General features: G+C 46.3%; 1 protein-coding gene across 1 annotated transcript in view; it reads right to left on the bottom strand.

The window, feature by feature from the left end:
* Nucleotides 1–24226, bottom strand: part of FBN1 (fibrillin 1) — a 722489-nt gene that overhangs the window by 245931 nt on the left and 452332 nt on the right. Inside the window, exons 15-16 of the mRNA XM_085644212.1 lie at nucleotides 7372–7494; nucleotides 3326–3478 (exon numbers count right to left, since the gene is read on the bottom strand). Coding sequence (XP_085500338.1) covers nucleotides 3326–3478; nucleotides 7372–7494 — 276 coding nt within the window. The remainder of the gene's footprint in view (nucleotides 1–3325; nucleotides 3479–7371; nucleotides 7495–24226) is intronic.

Consider the following 24226-nt stretch of genomic DNA (forward strand, 5'->3'; position numbering starts at 1 on the left):
GTTTAACAGCGACCACTAACATATTTCAAAGATCCCTGTGAAATATGGAGAATATTTCATGGGTCCTGTGAAATATGAGTATCATCAATATAAAGGTAGCCCCAAACCATTCTTTCGAGGTTTATTATTGTTCACTTTTTCAATCAACAATCTATTCATAAAAGGTGAAAAAAGCTTGAACATTCTAATGCCCATCAGTGCACACTGATGGCTAAAATTTTCATTCTCTAGTTAGAATGTGTTTTTTTAGAAAGTAAAGGGTATTTTCTAAAATACTACATTCTTAACCACGTATTTATTTTCTTTTCGTTTAACTATAGAAAGCCATACAATATATTACAGTGTTTCACTTCATCAGTTCAAAAAACTACTTTTTCATCCTAAGTGCCCAAAAATAAACATTTAATATAAACATACTTACCAGGTAACATGCATAATGGTCCTATATTGCCAGCTTCTGGTTGAAGTGGCATCCTAAACCACAAAGCCATGGGCAGAGTTGTTTGTAAGCGTTCCACTGTCTGCAAGTCTCTATGCACCGCCCCCTTGAATTAAGTAGGAAAGACTCGCATTGGCGCCCACATCTTGGAGGCTCTCTCTTAAGCACTAAGGCCCAAGAACATCTGGATTCCATCAGTGATAAGTGGGCATATGATGGGGCAAGGTACATCTATCACATCCTCTTCAGCGACCTCCCTACTCAGGTTGTTATACTGTATTCACACTTTGTATATTCAGCTATTATTTCAGGATGGGTGCTATGTTTTCTGTAGGGTACGAGGGCAGGGGTGAACATTAAAGCTAAACAGTAACCTTTGTATAGGGAAAGCCAAAATATTTTCTAAGTCTGTTCGGGTGCTGCACAACGATATAGTTGATTGTTGATTTAGCCCATCTGTTCAACAAAAGGTTTTGACAGTTGTTTTGGTGAATATGCTTTGTAACCTTTTTGTTGACTTAATTACAGTTAATTTGGCTTTACCCCATGTGATGTCTGCGTTGAAATCTGTCAGCTGATATATAAAAATTTGGGTAGACAATTTGTAAAGGTGAAATAATGGCCTTCACACATCTCTGAAAATCTGGCCTACCCCGAATGGGTTGTCTTTTGAAATATTTTCAACTGCTGAACTTATTTTTAGAGCAAGAGCGCGGTAGATGATGATGGATTGATGTTTTATGTGTATTCTAATACTGGTGGTTTTATTACACTTTTTCTTACAGAGCCAGAAAGCTGCCAGCGAGTCTACATGAGTGGCACGGATCGGTCAGACCATTAGGAAATCCTTATCTGACCAGCAAAGAGCATTCCAGAAACTGGAAGCCAACAATCCACCAATCAAATGATCACATCACATGCACCAAAAAACAGAAACCCATTGAGCAATCCACCAGTCAACCAGCAGCCCAAACGAATTAAGAAAGTATCTGTAAGCAGTGAGACCACTAGAGCAGTCAAAGGTCTGTAAACTTCAATCACCCATTCAACACATTTAAACATGTACTTTAAGGCAAATGTTCACCCAAGGCTTTATGGTGTTAAGAAAACTGAACCCTGGGAGCAACACAAATAGCAGAGGGACTGCCCGCATTAGTTAACTGGCAAACAGGCAAGCCTTCAATTTCAGCACAAGGTATTGCTGCCAGAGGTGAAGATGCAGGGAAGTTCGGACCTTGTAGAAGGAGGGTAAATGAAGAAAGCAAGACTTGAGGAACATAGGCTCTAAACAGGGCAGACGTTTTAAAATCTATTAGTCAGGAAATTCAGGCATACAGACTGGTGTGCCCTTATACACTACTGAGACACCCTTAAATTTGATGTGTTGCTCTACCAGCAACCAGTGGAGGTGAGCCAGCAACAGAGACAGGACAGACATATCTGGTCTTTGGAATTCCCAAATACACACCATTAAAATGGTACATTCTTGAGAAAATACAATGAGCGTAATTGGATTCTTAGACTTACAGAAAGATACATCACAGTTGAAAGCAGCAGGACCATACCAGGCCACCCATCTGTGCTTTGAAAGACAAGCGTTCTTTAAGTATTTCCCCGAGAATCAGAGTGCATCAAGACATGACTTCAATGTGGGGTCCGCAGAATGGTTGGGTCCCTCACTGTGAAGCAGGACCTGAGTTGACAGCAAATGGCTGAGAAAGAATCATCCCAGAGGAAACCCCACGCTCTGATTACAAAGTGCAGGTCTGTATAGGTCTAGCATCATCAGGTGTCTTAGATGTATGTTACACAATAATGTGATTTGATTGAGAACAGCACATCCACAACCTGCTTGGATAGCACCTGGATGCATCTGGGCCGATGTGCTCTTTAGGAATGCCCAATTAATTAATTAATCTATTCATCTCAAAGAATTACCACACAGAAGAATCAATCATCAGCGAGGATAGACAGTGCCATTAGTAGAACTTGTGTGCACCTGACTAGTTTGGAACCACGAGTAGATCAAGAAAATCTCAACTTTCCGAAACTATTGTAATTCATCACTACTATTTCCAGGAGTTTGGGAAGATAGGACAAGTATGAAATAAGGTAAAAATTCCCTAAATCTGCAGGGTTCAAATAGTGCTTTAGAGAGGGAGATGCAACTGAATCATGTGAAGAGTTAATGAAAATGGAGATGTGGGTGTGAAGATCTCAGGAACTTTGCTGAACATACATCAATGAGAAGCCAGCTCCCCACTTCTGTTTCATTTGGGCAATACACCTGAAGTGGACTGAACAGGCTGAGAGTAGACACCAAAATTGAAGCAGACGCTATGATGTCCCTGATGGTGGTAGATTGAAAAATTACCAACATTGTTTTGCAAATATTAGCGATCTTGTTGTCGAAGTCCCTGTTCTGCTTAGCAAGACCATGCTTTGGGTGAACAACTTTTGAGGACCAATCAGATCTCTACAATGCAGAACACTGACTTACATTTTACAAGTGAAGCGTAATTTTTAAATATATTACTGAGTTTGTGTAATGTGTTTCAACTCATGAATGAATCCTCAGCATTGTGTCTAACAAAAAACTATTTAAAAAAGATGTCTACTGTTATTTGCAAAGTCAGGGAGACACATTTAGGTGATAAAACAAGGAGAATTCAATAAAAAAAACAACCTATGAGAGCTCGGCAAACGTCGCATCATCACGAAATTTCTATAGATTGACTTTGGCCAGGTTCACTTCACCCCGTCATTATCAAAACCAGGGACTTGCCTGCTTCAGGTCACACATTTGCAAAACGGAATTCCATGAGTACTGTGCATAAATACTAAAGTTAAAACATGTTATTTGTAAATAAGATATTGCTACTGTACCTGAATTTAGCGCTGGACAAGGTTGGCACGGCTCCCCAAATGCAAACTCAGTGCTGGCGCAGCAGCATTCGGATTTCGTAACGGCTCCTAGTAACGGCTTCACACATTGGCCTCTCTTGTAACCACCGTAGCACGTGCTTCGCATATGCGTATCTAGATGACAAAAAGGGCATTGGTATTACACCTGAGATTCTTTCACTAGCACATATGCACTTACTTTTGCATACGAAAACTAGTAAGCTTCATGCTGTTAACATAATTCATCTACCTGAACATGTTCTATGTTAATAGCCTTTAAATATGGTCTTTGTTTTCTGTGGTAGCCACATTTTTCCACAACAATATAAACTGTGCAAAACAGATTCAATTTTTGCTTTGGTTTTAGAATAAATACAGGATTAGTATTTGCAAGGGGTGTGTAAAGGGCTTCTTTATTAATGTTTTGTGACCGAAATACTGTTGCGAAACATTCATATTTTACCACCAAATCAAATTTGGTGCTAACCATTTGCAAACAGGAAGGGGTCTACAAGTAACACCTCCACCATTGTTTTTTTTTTTTAAAGTAGTCATTGAAAAAAAATGCATCCTGTTTTCCAAATAGGAAAGGAGAGTGCATTCTAAAAAAAATAATAAAGATTGCTTTATTTCAAAGCAATTGAGACATGGTGGTCTGCTGATGTCAGCAGGTTCATCATGCTTGTTGCTCTAATCAGCTATAGAAGGTCTCAATTTCCCATGCATATTAATGAGGTAGATTGAATTGCGTCCCACTACGAGTCTGTATAGGTTGGTTCACTAAATACCAAGGTAATCAGTAGAAGTTGGTGTACAAATTGCACCCACTTCTATCAAATCAAGTTTAGAAGATTCCTAATGAGTTTGCACTGCTGTATTGCCTGCTGTCATTTTAAAAGTCAGCCGTGCTTTGCAAGTTGCTATTAAACTGAAATTGCATGCAAATTTGACTTTGGATTTAAAGGTCCTTCCAAAGTATTAAACTATCTTATTTTTACATATATGTCACCCCTAAGGTCTACCCTACTACCCTTGGTGCCCCCAAGCAAATAAGCAGGGGCATTTTAAAAGAGGTTTTATATGCCCCAGTGAGGGAAAAACTATCAATTTTGTTTTTCCCCATTGTAGCAAGTTTAGCTCCAAAGGCTAACATGGGAATACTGTAATACAGTGTAACTGTTGACTGGAGTGAACGAAAACAATATTTCAAGGACTTGAAAGATTGGTAATAATAAATCCAACAACTTGCCACTGTTGAATTTATCATAACAAATACAGAAAGGAAGTTATACAACTTTATTTTCTGTGAGCCAAACTCCAGCCTTCTAGCAGCCTCTCCTGATTGAGCAGCCGTAAGAGGCTTAGCAAAATTGCTTTGATGACTTGATAAGTGACCTGCACAGAGACAGAGGTTATCTGATCGGGGAGCTCTGCAGCTGTAGAGAACAGGCAAGGAAGGGGGCTGGGTAAATCGAACTAGGCTTCAGAAGGAGCAGGACAGTAAGGAATGCCAGCCAGGCATACCCCTCTTCCTGTACCCCACCACGGCAGATAGCAGCCCCAAGAGTGGAATTTGCAGGAGGTCTAGAATGGGAGTGTTAGGGGAAATGAGCCACACCAGTGGGTTGCTTTAGCCAGCTCTTACTCCGAAGGAGAGAAAATCTCCATCTTGAATTTTAACGTGCAGTGCTTTGTGGTAAGAGAAAATGTCACACTTTAGAGGAAGCTGTCATGCTTTTTGGTGGCACCCTGTATGCCATTGGTCAGGGGTGTCCCCCGGCTTGTTGCCCCAGAACATTGAATAAATATGTTAGAGCTGCAGAGCAACTCAGATCTGCTGCCTGAAACTACAAGGAGAAGAAGGGCTGCCCCGAAGGAACCCTGGTCTGCGCCACACAGGATTGCACTCTGAAGGACTGCTACTGCTGCATACTTGGAATGACAGCCCTGGGGACTTTGCCTTGCTTCAAAAGGATTAAGGAGTGGACTCCCTGAAAGCAACAGGTTAACAGAACTCACCTTTAACATCTCCCTCAAGAAGTCCCCAGCCAGGAGTGCGTACAGTGGACTTTTAAGTATTTGGCTAGGTGCATTGTTGGAACTGTAGTCCCAACTTCCGAGGAGCAACTCAGAAACTCTGGAACCCTAGATTTGTGTTGTGGACACTTTTAACCCTCAAGAGGAACTTCAGAAAGAAGTTCCAGAAGTTTGGAGCAACGTTTAGAAAAAGCTTCATAAGGTACTGACCCGACGTTGAGGGTCCAGCCGACTACCTCACACCACGACATGGCTTGGATTTCAGGTCAGTCCAGCTGAAAGGTCCAGAACTCATGACTTCCAGGAGTTGACTGGGGGCTCCCGAGGAATCAAGCCGATGAAGCCGCTGTGAATCTGGCCTACTGGAGCGACCCGATCGATGTTGAGAGAAAATCCTCCAGAAAAGTTTATAAGTGCAAAGATAAATTTTTGATCGGGGCCTTCCGCTTAGTGTATTTGACGAGGGCTCTTTCGCCGCCGACCTCAAACTTTCACTGTGTTCCAGTCAAGTGCGACCAGATGTCCAAAATTGGTGCTATTATGTTTTTAAGCACTAGAAAGTTTTCATTCTTTAAAAATGTACATCTCTGCTTCCCAATATTAGATTTCTGTCATTTTGGTGCCATTTTAATCATACAAATAGTTCCTATTTTTATAAATAGGTTCTGTATTTTGTGTGTGTGTGTGTTTTACTTATTTAATGTACCAGTGTTTTTAAATGCTTCACACACCTGTCGACTAAGTTAAGCTTGGTTGCTCGTTGCCAGCTACCAATGGTCGAGCAAGGGAATAAGTTGTTGAGACCTTGTCTGGATCTAATATGGCGTTGGTTGCTAGCGGTAGATGCCTACTTACCCCTACTAATAATTCACCTTCCAACAAGGCCCCACATTTTTGCAGAGATTTTCACTGCGATAATTATGACTTTAGTCCAATCTTTAGAATATCAGGATTTCTATCTGTACTTCCACCTCAAGGAGCACAATCTCTACACATTGATTTGACATGTTTCAAAAAGGTAATATATTTTTGGGACGTATGCTAAAGACACACAATTATAATACCATGAATATGTTGATGGGGGACATACCTGAGTGAGGTTGGGGTTCAGCAGTGGCTCTTATGAGCCGACGCATAGTGTCACTACACATCATTTGGCAGAACATAAAGAGCATTTACACTACCCAGACCAAAGTCTTCAGAGCAGTGTGATGACATGCATACTCATTCTGCATATTCATTTTGCAAATATAGCCTGGCATGTGGTGTTGTGCATGATGGGTATTATATTCTACCAAGCAGTGGGCTTGCTCACAGCAGGAGAGAGCATGACACCAATTTAGCTAGTATGGCCCACACACTTCAACAACTGTGTCACAACAGGTATATTTATTTTGACTAGGAAAGCATTTAGGATTAGAACTGTTAAAAGGAACAAGAGAGATGTGAGAATACTAGTAAATGCTGTTTCATGTAGATTTCCACTGTTTTAGTTTTTATTTTGTTCCTATAAGTATGTGCATGTATGTGTATAAGAGTATGTATAGTGTATGTATGTATGTGTGTGGTATTTGAATAGCTCAAACCCAGCCAAAGGGATGAGCAACTCTTTCCTAAATTGGACCAGCATTGGGGGGGTCCTGATGAATATAAGGATGTTTTCCAGATCCTGTGTACATAGATTGAAAAGGCTTGCTGACTTGATTATTTAATTATTTATTCACACTGCTTGGTCTGCATTCTGATAATTCCCTATCTGCAGTTGGGCCTAAACCAGCAGAAATATTATGCTTGTTAGCAAGATAGGGGGAGTGCTGGCTGTGATCCCGGCCATTTTCCTAACTAAATAGCAATGGAGAACTGCACATCATTCAGTCGGGTTTACAGTAGTAGGAACTTCAGGGTGATGATTCCTATTATGTAAATGTTTTCCTAGTGGCATGATGTTAAGTCTTTGAAGCATAGTTGGTCTCTGAGAAGGATTGTCTTACCAACACACACGCGGCCATCAAGGCCAACGGCTAGGCCGGGGAAACATTCACATCTGAAGGAGCCATCGGTATTCACGCAGTGGCCATTCATGCAGATTCCGGCAATCTCACATTCATCGATATCTATTGGAATGGAAAAAAATTAAGTCAGCATTATTATACATGGAGAACACATGGAACCATAAGTTGTGCCAAACCCCGGACACATTATACCAACAAAAGACAGGTTTTAAAAATATATATTTTTATTGGTTTACATCATCAGATGTCATGAAATAATGGCAGATCTTGTAACATCACACATTGATGCATGTATTCTGTTTTTGTTTTACTTGATATTGAAACATATAACAAAACGCTCTCCTTTTTTTTTGTTACCCTCCCTCCTCCGCAACAGGCAAAAGGTCTAGGATTCGATCAGTAATTTCAACATTTGTAGAGATGAGCATGGTATAGCTGATTGACACGTGAAACATGTGTCACTCCTATGGTTGAATGGTTTTGCATATTATTCCATGATCTGATCCTATTTTATCTTACACTTTCTTTATATGATACATAACTTAAAAATATTGGATACATTTTTATCTACTCGGGTGCATTCTGCTGCGTAGGTGTGTCACCCTGAGTATTCAACTCCGCTATCATACGTCTCCATGCTCTTAAGCCATCCTCCAGCCTATTATCACATCAGATCTGTTTCAGTCTAACTTCCTCGACAGTAGGCCATGCCATCATGTCTCGTAACCATTCACTAAACAGCGGCGGGGATGGGTTTAACCATCTAATAGCTATTCAGTGTTTTGCTAGTACGAGTGATTAATACATAGCTGTAGGATAAGGTGACAGCATTGTAGGGGAAGAAGCAAGGGGGTGATGAGGGCAGGGAAGGAGGCGGCTGCTGACCAGCACCGGCTGCCGCCGCGGGCAGAGTGCCGATGGGGAGCACGGGAGAGGCAGTCTGGCTCAGATGTGATCGGGTATGAAGGTATGTCACTAGGGGGCACCATATGTCGAGTGGGCGAGATCTCGCAGGCATGAGGTCCCAGAATTCAGTTAGAAGGGTCTGGCATCTTGAAGCATCTTCAAGCCACTGGGCGAACTTAGGTGCCGGTCTACGACCCCAACACATGGACACCCTATGCCGTGCAAGGAGGAGCAGCATAGCGACCAATCGGCGAGAGGCGTCCGGGGAAAACTTAACAAAGCCCAGCAGGCATAACGGCTCGGGCTGAACCAGTGTAGAGGTGATTTCAGTAATAGCGGCGCAGACCTCCCGCCTGAAGTCCGACACCCTTGGGCACAACCAAGCAAGATGAGAAAAGTCCGCGGCAGGAGCAGAGCATCGCAAGCACCTATCGTTAGGGATGAGTCCCAATTTATGTAGCTGAACAGGGGTGTGATAGAGCCTATGTAAATATTTGAAGTGTATAAGACGGAGGCGATAGTTGGGAGATAGTTTCTTTGTCTGGTTGCAGCAATAGAGCCAATCGGCTTGGGAAATGTCCACACCGAGATCCTCGCCCCATGCCACACGAGCAAGATCAGTGTAAGGGTGTATAGTTTGGTCACCAACTTCCGGGGAGTGGGAGATGAATATAAGAAGTCAAAAGAGGACATCGAAGGTGGAGGCTGGGGGAACGTGGGATGTAACTCCCTACAGATAGCCCGCAGCTGAGAAAAGATCAGTGTGTTCATGGGACCAGAGGCGGCAGGGAGAGAATAGAACGTGTTTCCGGGTAGAGATCCGCCAGTGTCACCAGCCTCAGGCGGGCGGCATGTTTGGTCATGCCAGAGGGTTGGAGGGGAAGTGAATCCAGAAATTTAAAACGCTGGCCTGGGCACTTAAGGCATAAAGCTTAAAACTGGGAGCGATCATGCCGCCAACTGACATGGGGAGGGTAAGGATATTGTATGCAATCCTGGGTTGTTTGCCAGCCCAGACAAGAGATATGATCAGGGAGCGGATCTTACAAAAGAAATGGGCAGTTAGGGGTATAGGGATATTCAAAAAGAGGTAAAGGAATTTCGGGAGGACTACCATCTTAGCAATGGCTATACAACCAGCCAGCGACAGGGGGAGCCAGTTCCAGTGAGGTATTTTGGACTCGAGCCAGTCCACCGCACATCCAAAGTTGGCCCTCCAAATGTCATCCACATCCCTGCTCAGCCAAATACCTAGATAGCGAATAGGGCCAGAAGCCCATACAAAAGGAAAGTCCGGGGTGAATGACCTGGTGGCATCAGTAAGAGGGAACAGATCTGACTTAATCCAGTTCACCTATATGCCGGAGAATCCACCAAACCGTATTATCTCGTGCACAAGGGGACTGAGATTTTCTTGGGGGTGGCGGACATACAATGTAATATCATCCGTGTACATGGAGACCAAGAGGGCGCGGGCCGAAAAGCCAATGCCCTTCTGAGTGTGGTGTTGCCGGAGTCTGGCAGCGAGAGGCTCCATCGCGATGTCGAAGAGCATAGGGAGAGTGGGCACCCCTGTCGGGTGCCGCGTTCAATCGCGTTCAATCGGAATGGGATCGGAAATGTGTTCATTGATTCGAAGGCGGGCGGAGGGGTGGGTGTAGAGGAGTAAGATTTTACGAATAAAGATGTTGCTGAAGCTGAGTCGCGGTAGAAGAAAGAATAAAAAGGGCCACTCGAGGGTGTCGAATGCCTTGGTGGCATCGAGAAGAGCAGCCACTGCAGGGAGGCTAGGATTAATCTGATGGAGGACAGATGGAGGACAGAGAATATGGTCCAGAGGTTGTGGGATGTGGCGCGGCCAGGAATGAAACTGGACTGATCAGGGAGGGCGATGAGGGGCATGAGGAGGAGAAGACGCAAAGCCAATAACTTTGCGAAAATGTTATTGTCCGTATCAATTAGAGAAAGGGGGCGATAGGAATCACGACAGTCTGAAGGTTTGTCCAGTTTAAGGAGAAGCGTTATCATTGCCTCACGGAGCGATGGTAGTGTTTTGAGGGTTTGATATAGTTGATTCCAGCAAATGACAGTTGTTTGGAATTGTGCTCCTAATATCACACAGTAACAGATGAAGCAAATTGTCATTGCCTCCGTTTCAGTATACAACAGCAAGCACTGATGATTTAAAAAAGGTTCTCAAATGCAGTAATATCAGGTATAGTACACCTCACTCTCAATAAAGGCTGCTGAGTCGTTACTAACCTTAGCAAAGAGGATTGCATTTGTGCTGTAAATCGTGAGATGAAATCTCATCACACAAAGGCGCCTGCAGGCACATTAAAAAAGACCACAGCCAACAGTGACCAGGAATGAAAAAATAAAATGTACTTACAGTTTTGATACATGTCTTATTACTGATCGTACCGAAAACGTTATATTACTCTCAAATTAGTTATTTATACTCAGTTTCAAAATATCTGTGTCTCTGCATGGATCAATGTAATTGATTTGCAAATATAGGACACGTGCAAGTTATTATTGATTGAATAAAAAGTAATAATAATCACAATGTTCTAAAGGTCTGACTCGATTCACCAGTCTGGAAAGTTCAGGTTACTGTTGGTTGGATAACATCTTGGATAGGCTTAAGACTGGTTTCATAGCCAATTTCTGAGAGTATTTGATAATGAGATTATAAAAAAAGGTGTACATGCCGAACCCTGGAAAGATCTAAATTATACTGAAAATTTTATGGCAAATAGATTTATTTCTATATTCATGTAACACTTTACTCGGGGTCATTTAATAAACTAAACACAATAAAATGTCATTTTTCAAAATATCATTCATTAATCTTAAAAGACTTCAATTACATCAACAACTTTCTGTTTAATTTTGAAGTGTGGATTTGTATTCAAATATTACTTTACTGTACAGTGAAAACATACTTTTCCAGTGCTACGGTACTTTTTACATTTATGTTATTTTCAAACAATTCTATTACACAATGCACTTAATGTACATTTTTCGATAACAAATACATCCTACTACTCAAAGGCACAGATTTAGTTTGATAATAATTTGTATTTGTAGAATTTTGCTTATTATTATTGCATTATTGAGAACATTTATCAGACTGCCTGACTGTCAGCAATCGGACTGCAAGTACCCGTCTTTCAAAGTTGATGAAGAGAGAAGAACGGGAGGGGTGGCTACAGCAATATGTACTGTAGTTTTTATTTGACCCATTTAAAATCATATCCTAGTGGTACGTTATTCCATCATTGGGCCTAAGATGTCCTCCAGCTGAGTTTAGTTATGCATCTATTTGTGAAATACAGTTTATCCAGAAGATCAGAAGGCCCAGGATAGTGCATAAGCATTAGCTTTACTGTCAAGGACATAGGCAGCTGTTGTTTTAGTCATGCATTCAATGCAGACGACACAGGCATTTAAATATGATTCAAAATTATATTGGAAGCTTATGTAGTACTGCTGCATTAAAAAAAATCTATTTTATTTTGCAATTACTAGGTGTTAATAAGTGGATTATTATTGACTAAGCATGATTTCATCCAGAAGGTGAGCTACCACCTGTACCGCCGGCCTCTGATATTGGTGCCCCATTGAGGCTCTTGACTGAGTGTCAGAGGGGTTTGAAGATAAAAAAACATCTTTGGGGTTGAAATGTTAATAACTGTTTGCAATATAGACTGCATTATTCTTTCATATTGTGTATAACTATGAGGCTTCCGTGGCTCATACAAATGCGGTGCAATACTGTATGACCAATGCAGCCTGTTGTTTATGTTAAAGCATTCCTGTTTGCGTGTATATAAAATGACTTGCACCGCAAGAATTATAATCAGCACTTAGCCTTTGTAACAATAGCACTGCACCGTTATATTTATCTTTGGATCTACAGTAATATACTAAAATTGTTAATCACTGATGCAGTTGCATGCTCTTTATTCTAATTAATTTCCTTTATGCTGTGCGCATACTGGCTACAAATCATATAGGTAATTACTTGTTTATCGAATTTAACAATTAGTTGTTGAAGAGGAGGAGCCTAGCGCGTATCCAAGATGGTCGCGTGAGCACAGGGCTCCCCGGACCCTTTCTGCTCCTCGGAATTTATCCTGAGAATATCCTGATGTGGTTTATGGAATCTGGGAGATGAAGACCAGCTGAGCACATATCTCTTTTCAAAAATCAACTCGGACCTGGGAATCCTGAGTTGTCGTCGTCGGAACTTTTGGGACCCACCCGACGGAGGTGACCGGGGTGAAGGTGACTCGTGGGGCCGGGCTGCAATTGAACAACAGCGGCTTCAGCGCGGTACCAGTTGCCGATCCACCACTTTCGGTTTCGGTTTTGGACTTCAGGAGACCAGCTGGCGGGTGCGCTCGGGGTGGAGAGGTGCTTCCTGGGCCTCTGCACGAGGTTTTCCTCCACCTGCCACTAGAGTGCCTATAGCCTCGGACCCCCTATACAGACATTTTGAGGTCTTCTTGCTGGCGCCCTTACACCTCTTGGTTGGAGGTCCCCTTGAGTGGCCGTGTTCACATGGGGGGCAAAGGGGGTCCCGAGGGGCGCAAGACCAAGGCCTCCCTCCGCGGGGGAGCGGTCCAGAGCAACAACATGGACCGCTACACCCAGGGCAGAGGGTCCCCTGGCGCTGCTGGCCTCCCCCCGGACGCTGCAGGGGGAGGCACGAACGTCTCTACGGAACTTTCCCTGCAGGACATTATGGGCGCCATTGCTGGCATCAGGGAAACCATCGCCACGCAATACGAGGCCCTGGCCCGTAAGATCGACACCGTCGCGATTGATGTCACCCTGATCCGGGCCGACCTCTCCAAAACAAACGAGAGGGTCCAGGCCCTCGATACACGGACCTCCACCCTCGGTGCGGAGGTGTCGGATCTGCGGGTCGCGCTTAGAGACATCAGGGTGGTCAACGATCATATGGCCCGGCGGCTTGAGGACTTCGAGGGACGGGCCCGACGCAACAACATCCGCGTCATAGGTGTACCGGAGTCCTCCGACGGCCGCCCGGTTGACCTCGTGGTCGAGGAACTTATCCTGCAACAGTTGTCCCCGGCTGGCCTAAGTAAGTTCTTTGCCGTGGAGCGGGCCCATCGAGTTCCGGGCGGTCGGCCACGGCCGGGGGCCCCCCCGAGGCCTATCGTGGCCAAACTATTCCACTACAGGGACCGCGACGCTATTCTGCAGGCCTCACGGACCCACGGCCCGGTTCGTCACGAGAACTCGACCATCAATTTTTACCCGGACTTCACGCAACTGGTCCAGAAACAGCGGATGGGATTCCAAGGGGTGAAGCGTCGTCTCCGCGAGCTGGGCCTAAAGTATTCGATGCTCTACCCTGCAAAACTCCGAGTGGAACATGGGGATCGGACAGCCTTTTTTGACTCTCCTGTGGCCGCAAGTGACTGGCTGGACTCGCTGCCTGACGGAGGTGGCCGTCCCGGACCCTCTGCGGGCACCGCAGGTGACGGGTCCCCTTTAGAATGACTTTTGGTCCTTGATTTTGCCGTTTTGCACTGTTCAGTTGGGTCTTACTTCTTTTGTATATTGTGTTTCACCAGGACCTGTGAGGGGGGCGGGCGGGGACGGGTCCCTTTCCTCCTCCGGGGTCTTTTCGTAGAATGGGGTTAGTGGGGCGACAGGCACACTGCAAGTTGGGGGGGTTTTTTGGCCCGCAGGGGTGCAGGGTGGGGGGAGTTGGACTTGGGGTGGGGTTGGGGGGGAGGAGGGGTTGTTTTGTTGTGTGTTTTTTGTTTACAGGGCGAGGTATTGATTTTTGTCCACATCTGGGAACTGTGCTGCAGGCTGGGGGACCCTTGATCTATTGGAGGGGATGGGGGGGGACGGGTTGAGGCTTATGTCATGGAACGTCAATGGGTTGGGGGACCGTATCAAGCGGGGTGTAGTGCTGCAATATTTGCGTCGTTTGACTCCTGATGTGGTGTTTCTCCAGGAGACGCATCTGGTTGGCAATGTTTGTCATGCAATGAACAGGGGGGGATATCGCCTCGTAGCCCATTCTGGTTTCACAACTGGTTCCAGGGGGGTGGGCATTCTCCTACGAACCTCCCTTCCGGTGGAGATCACTAAGATAGTCTCGGATGACAGAGGGCGCTATGTGTGTTTGATTGGGAGGTGGGAGGGGCAGCCCCTTACCCTGGTTTCAGTCTACGTCCCCCCGGGCCTCCAGAACTCCACCTTCACTGACTTGGGTCGAATGCTGCTTGACCTTCCGGACGGCCTCCTGCTCATGGGCGGGGACTTTAATTCTGTGGTTTCGGGTGAACTGGATCGTCACCCACCAAGGACCCTCCCCGCTGCCCAGGCATGGCTGGGTGGGATGTTGGAGACCTTCGGCCTGGTGGATAGCTGGAGATTAATGCATCCGACCCAATGTCAGTTCACCTTTCACTCGGGGGCGCATGGGAGTCTCTCTAGGTTAGACTACTTCCTTATGCCCGCGGCGCAGACTGGTCGGATTAGAGAGGTCAGGCACCTGGCGCGGGGTATCTCCGACCATTCGCCGCTGTGGCTTCTTTTTGACACCGGGTCGCGGTCTGCAGGGCGGATCGCTCCCATTAACCCATGGTACCTGCGAGACCCTACGACTCGCGACAGCCTGGTTAAGGCTATGGACCAATACTTCCTTGATAACGAGGGGTCGGTGTCGTCTGCGATGTCCCTGTGGGAAGCCTTTAAAACCGTGATCCGCGGACACGCCCTCGCCCAGATAGTGGTGGCTAAGAAGGTCAAGAGTGAGGCAGTGGTGAGGCTGGAGACTGACATCTCGGGGCTGGAGTCGGCCTTGGAGGCGAATGTCACTCCGGACGGGCTCCATGCCCTTAGCCTGAAACAGTTTGAATATAGGTCCCTGGTCACTGACGCGGCCAAAACTATGTATAGGGAGCAGCAGGGTCGACTGTACGGCGCCGGGGACAAGGCGGGAAAGTTGATTGCGTGGCTGGACAAAAAGGAGAGAGTGAATCGTGTGGTCTCGGAGTTGCGTGCTGCGGATGGTGTGTGTGTGACTGAGCCGGATGAGATTGTGGAATGTTTCGCCGACCACCTCCGGGCTGTGTACTCCCCAGTGACTGACAGAGATGAGGACGACTCTCGCCTTCTACTGAGGGATATTGCCTTGCCCGGCCTGTCCGTTGAGGACCGTGAGCGGCTGGACGCCCCCTTGTCGGCGGATGAAATAGCGACCGCGATCCGCTCCCTTCGCTCGGGCAAGGCTATGGGTCCCAACGGTCTGCCCATTGAGCTATATAAATTGCGCCCTGATAAGCTTGCGCCCTTCCTCAGTCGCATGTTCCGTGAGTCTCTTGCGGCGGGTTCCCTTCCGGCTGACCAGCGTTTGGCCACGATAGTCGTGATCCCCAAGGAGGGCAAGCCGCGAGACCGCTGTACTTCTTACCGGCCTATTTCACTGCTAAATGCAGAGCCTAAAATCCTGGCGAAAGTCCTTGCCAATCGTTTGTTGAGCGTCGTGTGCGATCTTATTCATCCGGACCAATGCGGCTTCATCCCGCATCGCAACACCGCTCTTAACTTGCGGCGTCTCCACGGCGCCCTGGCCAGGGCGGAGCTCCTCTCCGAACCGGCCGTGCTGGTTTCTTTGGATGCCACGATGGCTTTTGACACCATCGAGTGGCCATTCCTCTGGGCTGTCTTGGCTAAATTTGGCTTTGGGGAGGGATTTATTGGCTGGGTGAAGCTTCTTTACACGGGACCCATGGCTCAGGTGGTGGTGAATGGGCGGGTCTCTCGGCCCTTTGCCCTCGGCAGGGGCACGAGGCAGGGGTGCCCGTTGTCCCCTTTGCTCTTTGCTCTCGCCCTGGAGCCACTCGCTGCTTGGCTCCGCTGGGAGCCCTCGCTTAGAGGGATCCGGTGGGCCCCGGGCTTCGAAGATCGGGTCTTGCTGTATGCGGACGATATTCTCCTGTATCTCACCTCACCGCGGCAGTCGCTCAACGTCCTCTTTGACGTTCTGACTTCCTTTGGGAACAATTCGGGTCTCACGATCAATTGGTCTAAATCCTGCGTCTATCCTATCTCTGGTGGTCCTCCTCTCCTGCCGCCTCGGCTTCCGATCCAAATATCTCTGAGCGGCTTTAAGTACCTGGGGATATACGTTTCGCTGGACCCGGTGGCTCGCTATGAGCAGAATCTCCTGCGTCCACTCCGGCGATTGCGAGAGGACACGGCCCGGTGGTGCAGGCTGCCCCTGTCCCCGCTGGGTCGGGCTGCGCTGTTCAAAATGATGTCCCTTCCCAGGTTCCTCTATGCACTCCAGAACTCCTTCGACGTTATCCCAGTGGCCAACTTTCGGGAGGTGGAGAGCCTGCAGAGGAGACTGGTGTGGGACGGGCGGGCGCGTATTGCTCTTGCTAAGCTTACTCTCCCCTGGTACGACGGGGGCATCGCGCTTCCTGACATTCGCAGGTACTATTGGGCCTCGCAGCTAGCGGCCATTAACCATGCCACGTATGCGCCTGGCTTGAATCCGGCATATGAGATGGACAAGTTCCTGCTTCCCGGCGGGAACTATAACAGGGCGCTTTACTCCCGCTCGGCTGGCCGGACCCTTACGGGTCCTACTAAGATTGCGGTGCGGACCTGGAGGGCTGCCACTGCGGCCACGGGCTGGAGTGAGCGACTAACATGTGCTACTCCTTTGTTTGCCTCCGACCGCCTGGGCAGCCTCTGGACTACGAAGGGGTTTGACCAGTGGGATACGATTGGTATCAGCAAAGTGGGAGACCTGTGGCATAAGGGCACGGTTAAGACTTTCGCGGTGCTCCAGGCCGAATACGAGCTTACGGACAGGGAGTTCTTCCGCTATGCCCAGGTTCGACACGCCCTGCTCTCGGTCTTTGGGGAGGGGACCAAGATCCCGGTTTCCTCGCCCCTCGAGGACCGCATACTTGACGGACATGTCCCTGACAGTACTATTTCTTTAACTTATAAAAAACTGATTAATCATCGGGCTGACCTCTTTGTGCGCCTCCGGGAGGCTTGGACGGGGGATGGGGTGGAATTGGACGACGAGGACTGGCAGTCTGCACTGTCGTCCCCCAAGGAGGTCGCCATTCCAGCCCGTCTCCGGTTGGTACAGCTCAAGATTCTTCACCGGGTGTATGTGACGGGTCCTCGCTTGGTCTCGATGGGATTTTCCGATGACGGGCTCTGTAAGCGGGGTTGTGGGCTCAGCGCCACCTTTCTCCATATCCTGTGGGAGTGCCGCGAGGTGGCGGACTACTGGCGCCGGGTCCATATGGTTATGGGACAGGTCACTGGGGTTGTGCTGCTGCCGGAGGTGCGTCGCTGTGTCCTGAATGTGTGGGAGCCCAATGATTACAGCGCGGCTCAGACTCGGTGGGCGGCCCTGGGGAACATGATTGCCAAGAGAGATATAGCGCAGCTTTGGGGCGCCCAACGGCCGCCCACCGTGTCAGTATGGACGGAGAATATGGACTGGTGTATGTTCAGGGAGAAGACTGTGTATGTGGCCCGTGGTAAGCCGGGGGCATGGGGTAGAATCTGGGGGCAATGGAATGCGTATCGCGGGGGTATCTGTACGCCCCCCCTGGTGGACACCGATATCGCCATGTCCCCCTGACCTCTGATGGTTCCTGGCACCTTTTGGAATAACTACATATGGACGTTCATCTCCCTTGACCCCCCCCCCGTCCCCAGCCTCCCGGTACTCCTTCCTTTTGCCGGCTGCTTAATGGTCTGCACTGGAGTTCCCCGGAGGAAGCCTGACCCGCACTGTTTGCCCTTACGCCTCGCCTTTTGTTTTTCTTTTAGTTTTTGTGTCTGTTGGACTTAAGTCTCCTGTTCCTTTAGAACTATCCGGAGCCACTACGGGGCTGCGCCCCGGGACTTGACTGCAGCCATGATAAATGTATATTTCATTCTGTACCTAGCGGCCGGCCCTGGTGGTTGTAGGCCCGTGCTTGTAACCGAATTATTGTTCAATAAAAATTAAAAAAAAAAAAAAAAAAAACAATTAGTTGTTGTTCAAGAATATTTTCTGATACACTGTGACTACCCTGGTTGTAAAGGGTCCGCCCGACTGATAGTTACACATCATTGTTTTAATAAAGCCAGCATGCTTGTTTTAAATTCATATTCTTTAAATAAAAAATGTTCTGCCTGCGCATGGAGTCCCTGAAAAGCATGGGGCCTATGAATGGTGTCCCTTTCCAGTGACGGCTCCTCCACTAAGGCGAGAAGCGTCGCCCCATTGCTGTTTGAGCAGTGGAAAAATAAAAATAAAACGATGATGACAAGACATTATTATCATTTTATTTTTCTGTGCGGGACTGGAGCCAGGTTGCTTGAAAGAGCAGATTGAGGAGTGGTTTGCACTCCCTAAGTGCACATGACTGTTGAGCCGGCCCCCTTGGGCCAGCCAAACAGTCATGCACTCTTAGCATGTTCTCCACCTGGCTATGTTGCCCAGCCCAATGGAGAACATGTCAGGCTCCCAGAACCTGCCAAACAGGCTGCTCGGACCAGTCACGAAGCTCCTCGTGCACCGTCGTGATTGGCTGGAGAGTCTGCTTTGGTGCTGCCAGTGCAGACAGAGAGGACGGATGAGAGGCGTGCAGCAGTGGCAGCGAAAGTAAGTTATTTTATTTTTTAATTCGACCCCCGCCTCACCAGCCCCCTCTCTGAGGCTGCCGCCACTGTCGCTCCCCCCTTGTGTAAGCCCTGCCAGCAAACGTCTGGTGTGCAAGTGTTGGGTAAGGTTTGCAGTGTTACAGTCCCCTATTATTCGGAAACCTCTCCCACCGTAATCACAGAGCTATTACAGCAAACAGTCACCCATAGCGATGGACTATGCACTGCAGTAACATGGGACTCCAGGCAGAAATGTGCACTGAAACATGGTCCGGAATTTTCTATCCACAAATTAGTTTTTGGGCACTTATGCATCGAATTGAGTGAAATCGGACCCTTGTTTAGGGATATAGTAAAGTGAATTATTTTTGAATTATTAGTATCATAGGACCCTGTGCAAAAACAGTACTGCTCTTGCTCTTATCTGCATCACCTGCTCCTCTCAAATCCTATAGATCTAAAGACAATCTAGCACTCCAAGTGAGAGGCCTTCAAAGTTACGAAGCAACAAGGAACCCAAAGCTGAAAGTGGAAAACCTCGCACCACTCCAGGAGAGCTCACATTTTTAGTGAAAGTCTGGTGCTCAGAAACACAAGAAACGGTTCCAAAATGTCTTGGTCAGCAGGCCTGTAATTGGAAGCAATATAAGTGGATTATTTTGGGTTGGTTAGAGAACTGGCTTCGTCATACTCAGGGAGTTGCAGTGCTGGAAGGTCCTATTAAATTTCATTTGGCTTCGTATGTCTGTACCCTGGTACGACCTACAGCTCTATAAACATCCGTCTGTGCACTAATGCTTTCTCCTGCATGGCTTTCTATCTCTGTACCTAGTTGTATTTCACTTGTTATTCTGTAGATTGCAGGTCCAAACAACTTTCCACATTCTACTTTACCAGTGTATGACTTACATGACATCATAATATACGCTTTGGGAAATGAAAAACGTGGGCAACACTCGGGCAGGATGTCCGAACTATGACTGTATGATATTAGCAAGCATTCCATTCCTATGCTGGTCTTTACCAAGCATGTAAAATCTGTCTGTCTATCTGTCTGTCTGTCTGTCTATCTATCTATCTATCTATCTATCTATCTATCTATCTATCTATCTATCTATCTATCTATCTATCTATCTACATCGATATATATATAGATACATTTATATACATATATATATATATATTTTACACAAAGGACGCTGCACTCCTAAGTTCTAAATTCAAATTACAGGTGTATTTTGTGGTCAGGCCGGCAGCAAACTCCCCATAAGCACCCAACCCCGCACTGCGCACAGCCTTAGGCTCTGCACAGCAGGGGGTTGTCAGCTGGGCCTGTGGCCAGCCCTGTGGTCAATCCACCCGTAGCCAGCTCTATTGCATACTACTCACGTGGAAGGGACGAGGGCAAACGTGCAAAGCTTGTCGGTGATTTGGCGCCTTTGCATACTAAGCAGCAATTAAAATGAAGAACTGTGGACTCTGCTCTCAGACCAGGCGACGACAAGAAAGAACCCACTTGTCTTGGACAGTCACTACAGAAGGGATTGTGCTCCAATAAAACAAAAATACATTCGCCTCTATGAAGGATTTCACATCTTTTTTCAAAGTGCAATTTTAAAGAAACCACACTGTCCATTAGCCTGAAAAATGGTGGGGATGCTGTTGCATACAAGTAACATGGAATAAGTTAGCAAGTTGATGCTTTGGACTTCTTCACTTCTTAAGAAAAGTACTTAGTTGTCTCAAAGCACCTACACGTAGAGTGGTAGTTCAGGGACTTATTAATTCACGTTTGATTTAGGGTAATTCCCGGTACTTAAGCAGTCCCAAATACATAACTAGTACAGACTGCAGCAGTATGTACATATTTCAATATTCACAAGCGAACATCAGGGATCCCGCTCTGGCAGCTCTCCATTGGCTACCAATCCAAAAGAGGACACAATTCAAATCTTTCTGTTTGGTCCATTATGCCATGTATAAAAAAGGTCCCCGGCTCATACAATGTCTCGTAACCCCCTATGTGCAGAAGCGTAGTTTGCTATCAGAAGGTCAAAAACTGCTCCTTGTTCCTAAAGTCAAGAAAGCCAGAGGTGGGGAAGTTCCTTCACATTTCTAGCCTCCAAACTATGAAACGCACGTCCTGTCCACATCAGGCTAGACAGCTCCAAAGTTAGCTTCAGGAACCAACTCAAATCCTATCTATTCTAGCAGGCAACTAACACCAAGAGCAGAGGTTTACCAGTGCTGGGAGGTCCATTCGATAGGCATGCACTATATAAATCCCCAAAATAGAAAATAATAGATTAGAACAGAATAGAAGAGGTGAGGCCAAATGGGTAGGGCTTGTAGGTGATTTGATGCCTTAGCAACCTCAGCAGCATTTAAAAGGAAGAACTGTGGACTCTGCCCTCAGACCAGGGGAAAACAAGAAAGAACTCACTTGTCTTCGACAGTCACTACAGAGGAGATTGCACTCCTCCTATCAATCAATGATGCGTTCACCTCCATCAAGGATTTCAGATCCTTGATGGAGGTTTTCAACATGCAATTGTAGAAAAATCAAAATGTATTCCTCAGCCTAGAAAATGGAGGGAACACTGTTGCGGTAGATTCGGGAGGAAGGGCAGCCTTCATATTATTAGATTTATCCGCTGCTTTTGACACGGTCCACCACCGTTTGTTGGATCGGCTCTGGGCATGCGGACTTCAGGGCAAGGCCTGGAATCTCATAAAATCCTTTCTTACTGACAGATCCCAGGTGGTTTCCATGGGTGACTTCCATTCAAAACAATTTATTCTACCTTGCGGAGTCCCTCTGGGTTCGTCCCTGAGCCCGACCATGTTTAATATTTATGTGTCCTCATTGGCCCCCATTATTAAGACCTTTGATTTTGACTTAACATCCTACGCAGATGATACCCAAATTGTGGTATCCTTGCAGCCAGGTCAGGAGGGCAGCTTGGTCAATAGATTTCATGACTGTATGATGGCAGTGAGTCACTGGATGGCGGATAACTGCCTAAAGCTGAACTCCGATAAAACAGAGGTCATGGTGCTTGGAAATGCCCCAACCTTTTGTAATGCTAAATGGTGGCCTGCTAGCATGGGGATTTTCCCAGTCCCAGTTCAAAAAGTAAAAAATTTGGGAGTAATTGTAGACGACAAGCTGTATCTGGGGGCCCAAATTAATTCAGTCTCCTCCTCTACGTCGTTTGTTCTTCGGACTGTGAAAAGAATTCTGCCTTTCCTGCCAGCAGGAAGCCAGAAAACAGTGGTCTCGGCTTTGGTGATGTCTAGACTGGACTACTGTAACAGTCTCTATTTAAACATCCAGGAACGCTTTCTGAACAAACTACAAAGGCTACAAAACGTAGCGGCCAGACTACTTACTGGGATCCCTAAATTTGCACCTATCTCTAAAGAAATCCAGAAACTTCACTGGCTTCCAGTCAGGAAAAGGATACTCTTCAAAACTTTAAGCACGGTTTTTAAGGCGCTTCATGCGACCGGACCTGATTATCGGCAAAAGCATCTAAAGTGGTATATACCCTCTAGAAATATGTGATCACTAGGGGCAAAATTGGCCACTATCCCCAAGATAAAAAAACTTTCATGGGGAGGCAGAAGATTTGTTGTGGGGGCAGCTAAGGCCTGGAACGCCCTTCCGGCTCAGCTCAGAAATCTGTCAGATCTGCTGTCCTTTAGAAGGGCACTAAAAACATGGCTATTTATCCACTAAACCTGCTTACTCCTCAGTCTGCTCTTTGGTAACCGAGCTATATAGGATTTGGTAACAGCGCCAGGACACCCCAGGGTAACCGTTGCGCTTAATAAATTTATTAACATAACATAACATATTATTATTAACGCTGCATACTACTAAGGTTTAAGGGACAGGCCAAACCAGTGAAGTTTGAAAGATTTTGGAACTTTTTTAGTTAAAGGGAGGGCTTTAATACCCTTTATCTATAACCATAAATAAACTCTAAAATCACCCATCCCTCTTTTTACCTTTACCCACCCCTAAACTATAAAGTCTCCTGTACACCGCTTTATATCTACTCCCCTCTAAAACACTAAAATGGATGTGTGGTAAAGGTTGTTTCCCCATTCCTAAACCAATGGAAGTTAAGTCAGTAATATTTTTCCAAAAACCTCATAAGTGACAAATGTTTTAGATCTGTTTCTGGTTTCCAGATTTTTATTGTTTGCTTCTTATTCCACATTTCCTAATTATGCTTATGATCCTTCATTGTCTAAATTCAAATATAGGATATATTTGTGTGCAAAAGTGTAAATTTCCTAGTGCCAGGATACCTGTATAGGTAACAAATAGATAAACATAACATGTGCTGTATTGCAATGTCTTCCATGCGGAACCTACCCCTTAGAGTTTGCTACCACCAGTGGTAGCTGTTTTTAACCTGAAAACCTCACTGTCAGCATGATGGTAGCCACCTAAGGAGAAAAACACAGTGCCGGCAATGCCACATCGCTGAGGTGGCATGGTTCAATTGTGGTCATAAAATATGGGCACTATAAATGTAGCCCTAAATTGGGGGCTATATTTTTAGAGCCACGTCATCCCTTAAATCAACTGCTAAGACCGATCCACATTTGAGTGTTGTCACTTCTTGCCTGCAAGGCGCCTACAGAACAATTGTGGGCAAGTAGATATAGAGAATAAAAGTCTGGATTTCCACACTAAAGTCTTATTGTGTACCTGCACATCATCATTTTGCACACCTGAGTGGGCTTTATGTATGCCAGTGTGAGGTACCGTCTGTGGCCCTCAATCAATCACATTTCACTAACTCAAAATCCACCAGTTCAAATTGCATAAAATGCAAAAATTGCATATTCACTGCCCAGCACGTTCAGTTTATCCTGACATGCCAATGAAGTGCCTGGAGGCAGTGACAATACTAGCAGAGAGGGGAAGTATGTTGGCTTTCTTGCTGGGTGTCGGTAGAGTCACCTAGTTCCCACCCAACATCACTCCAATGGCAACATGCATATGGACTCTGTCCGCCCGAGCAGTGACTTACCATCCAGGGGCAGATTGCTACTGGCAGGGGCATCCAACTTGTGGTCCACACTGCCAAGTGCCAGAAAATAGTCTGATTAAAGGCAATTTTTGTAATGTGGTCAAGGTAGTTTTTTGTTTATATCTTTTAGACCATAGCAGAAAGATGTTTCCTGTAGGAAAGTGCCTCACATTCTACATGTAGCAATGATGGCC

Source organism: Triturus cristatus, chromosome 3_1 (genome assembly GCF_964204655.1).
Source record: "Triturus cristatus chromosome 3_1, aTriCri1.1, whole genome shotgun sequence".
NCBI classification, from domain to species: domain Eukaryota; kingdom Metazoa; phylum Chordata; class Amphibia; order Caudata; family Salamandridae; genus Triturus; species Triturus cristatus.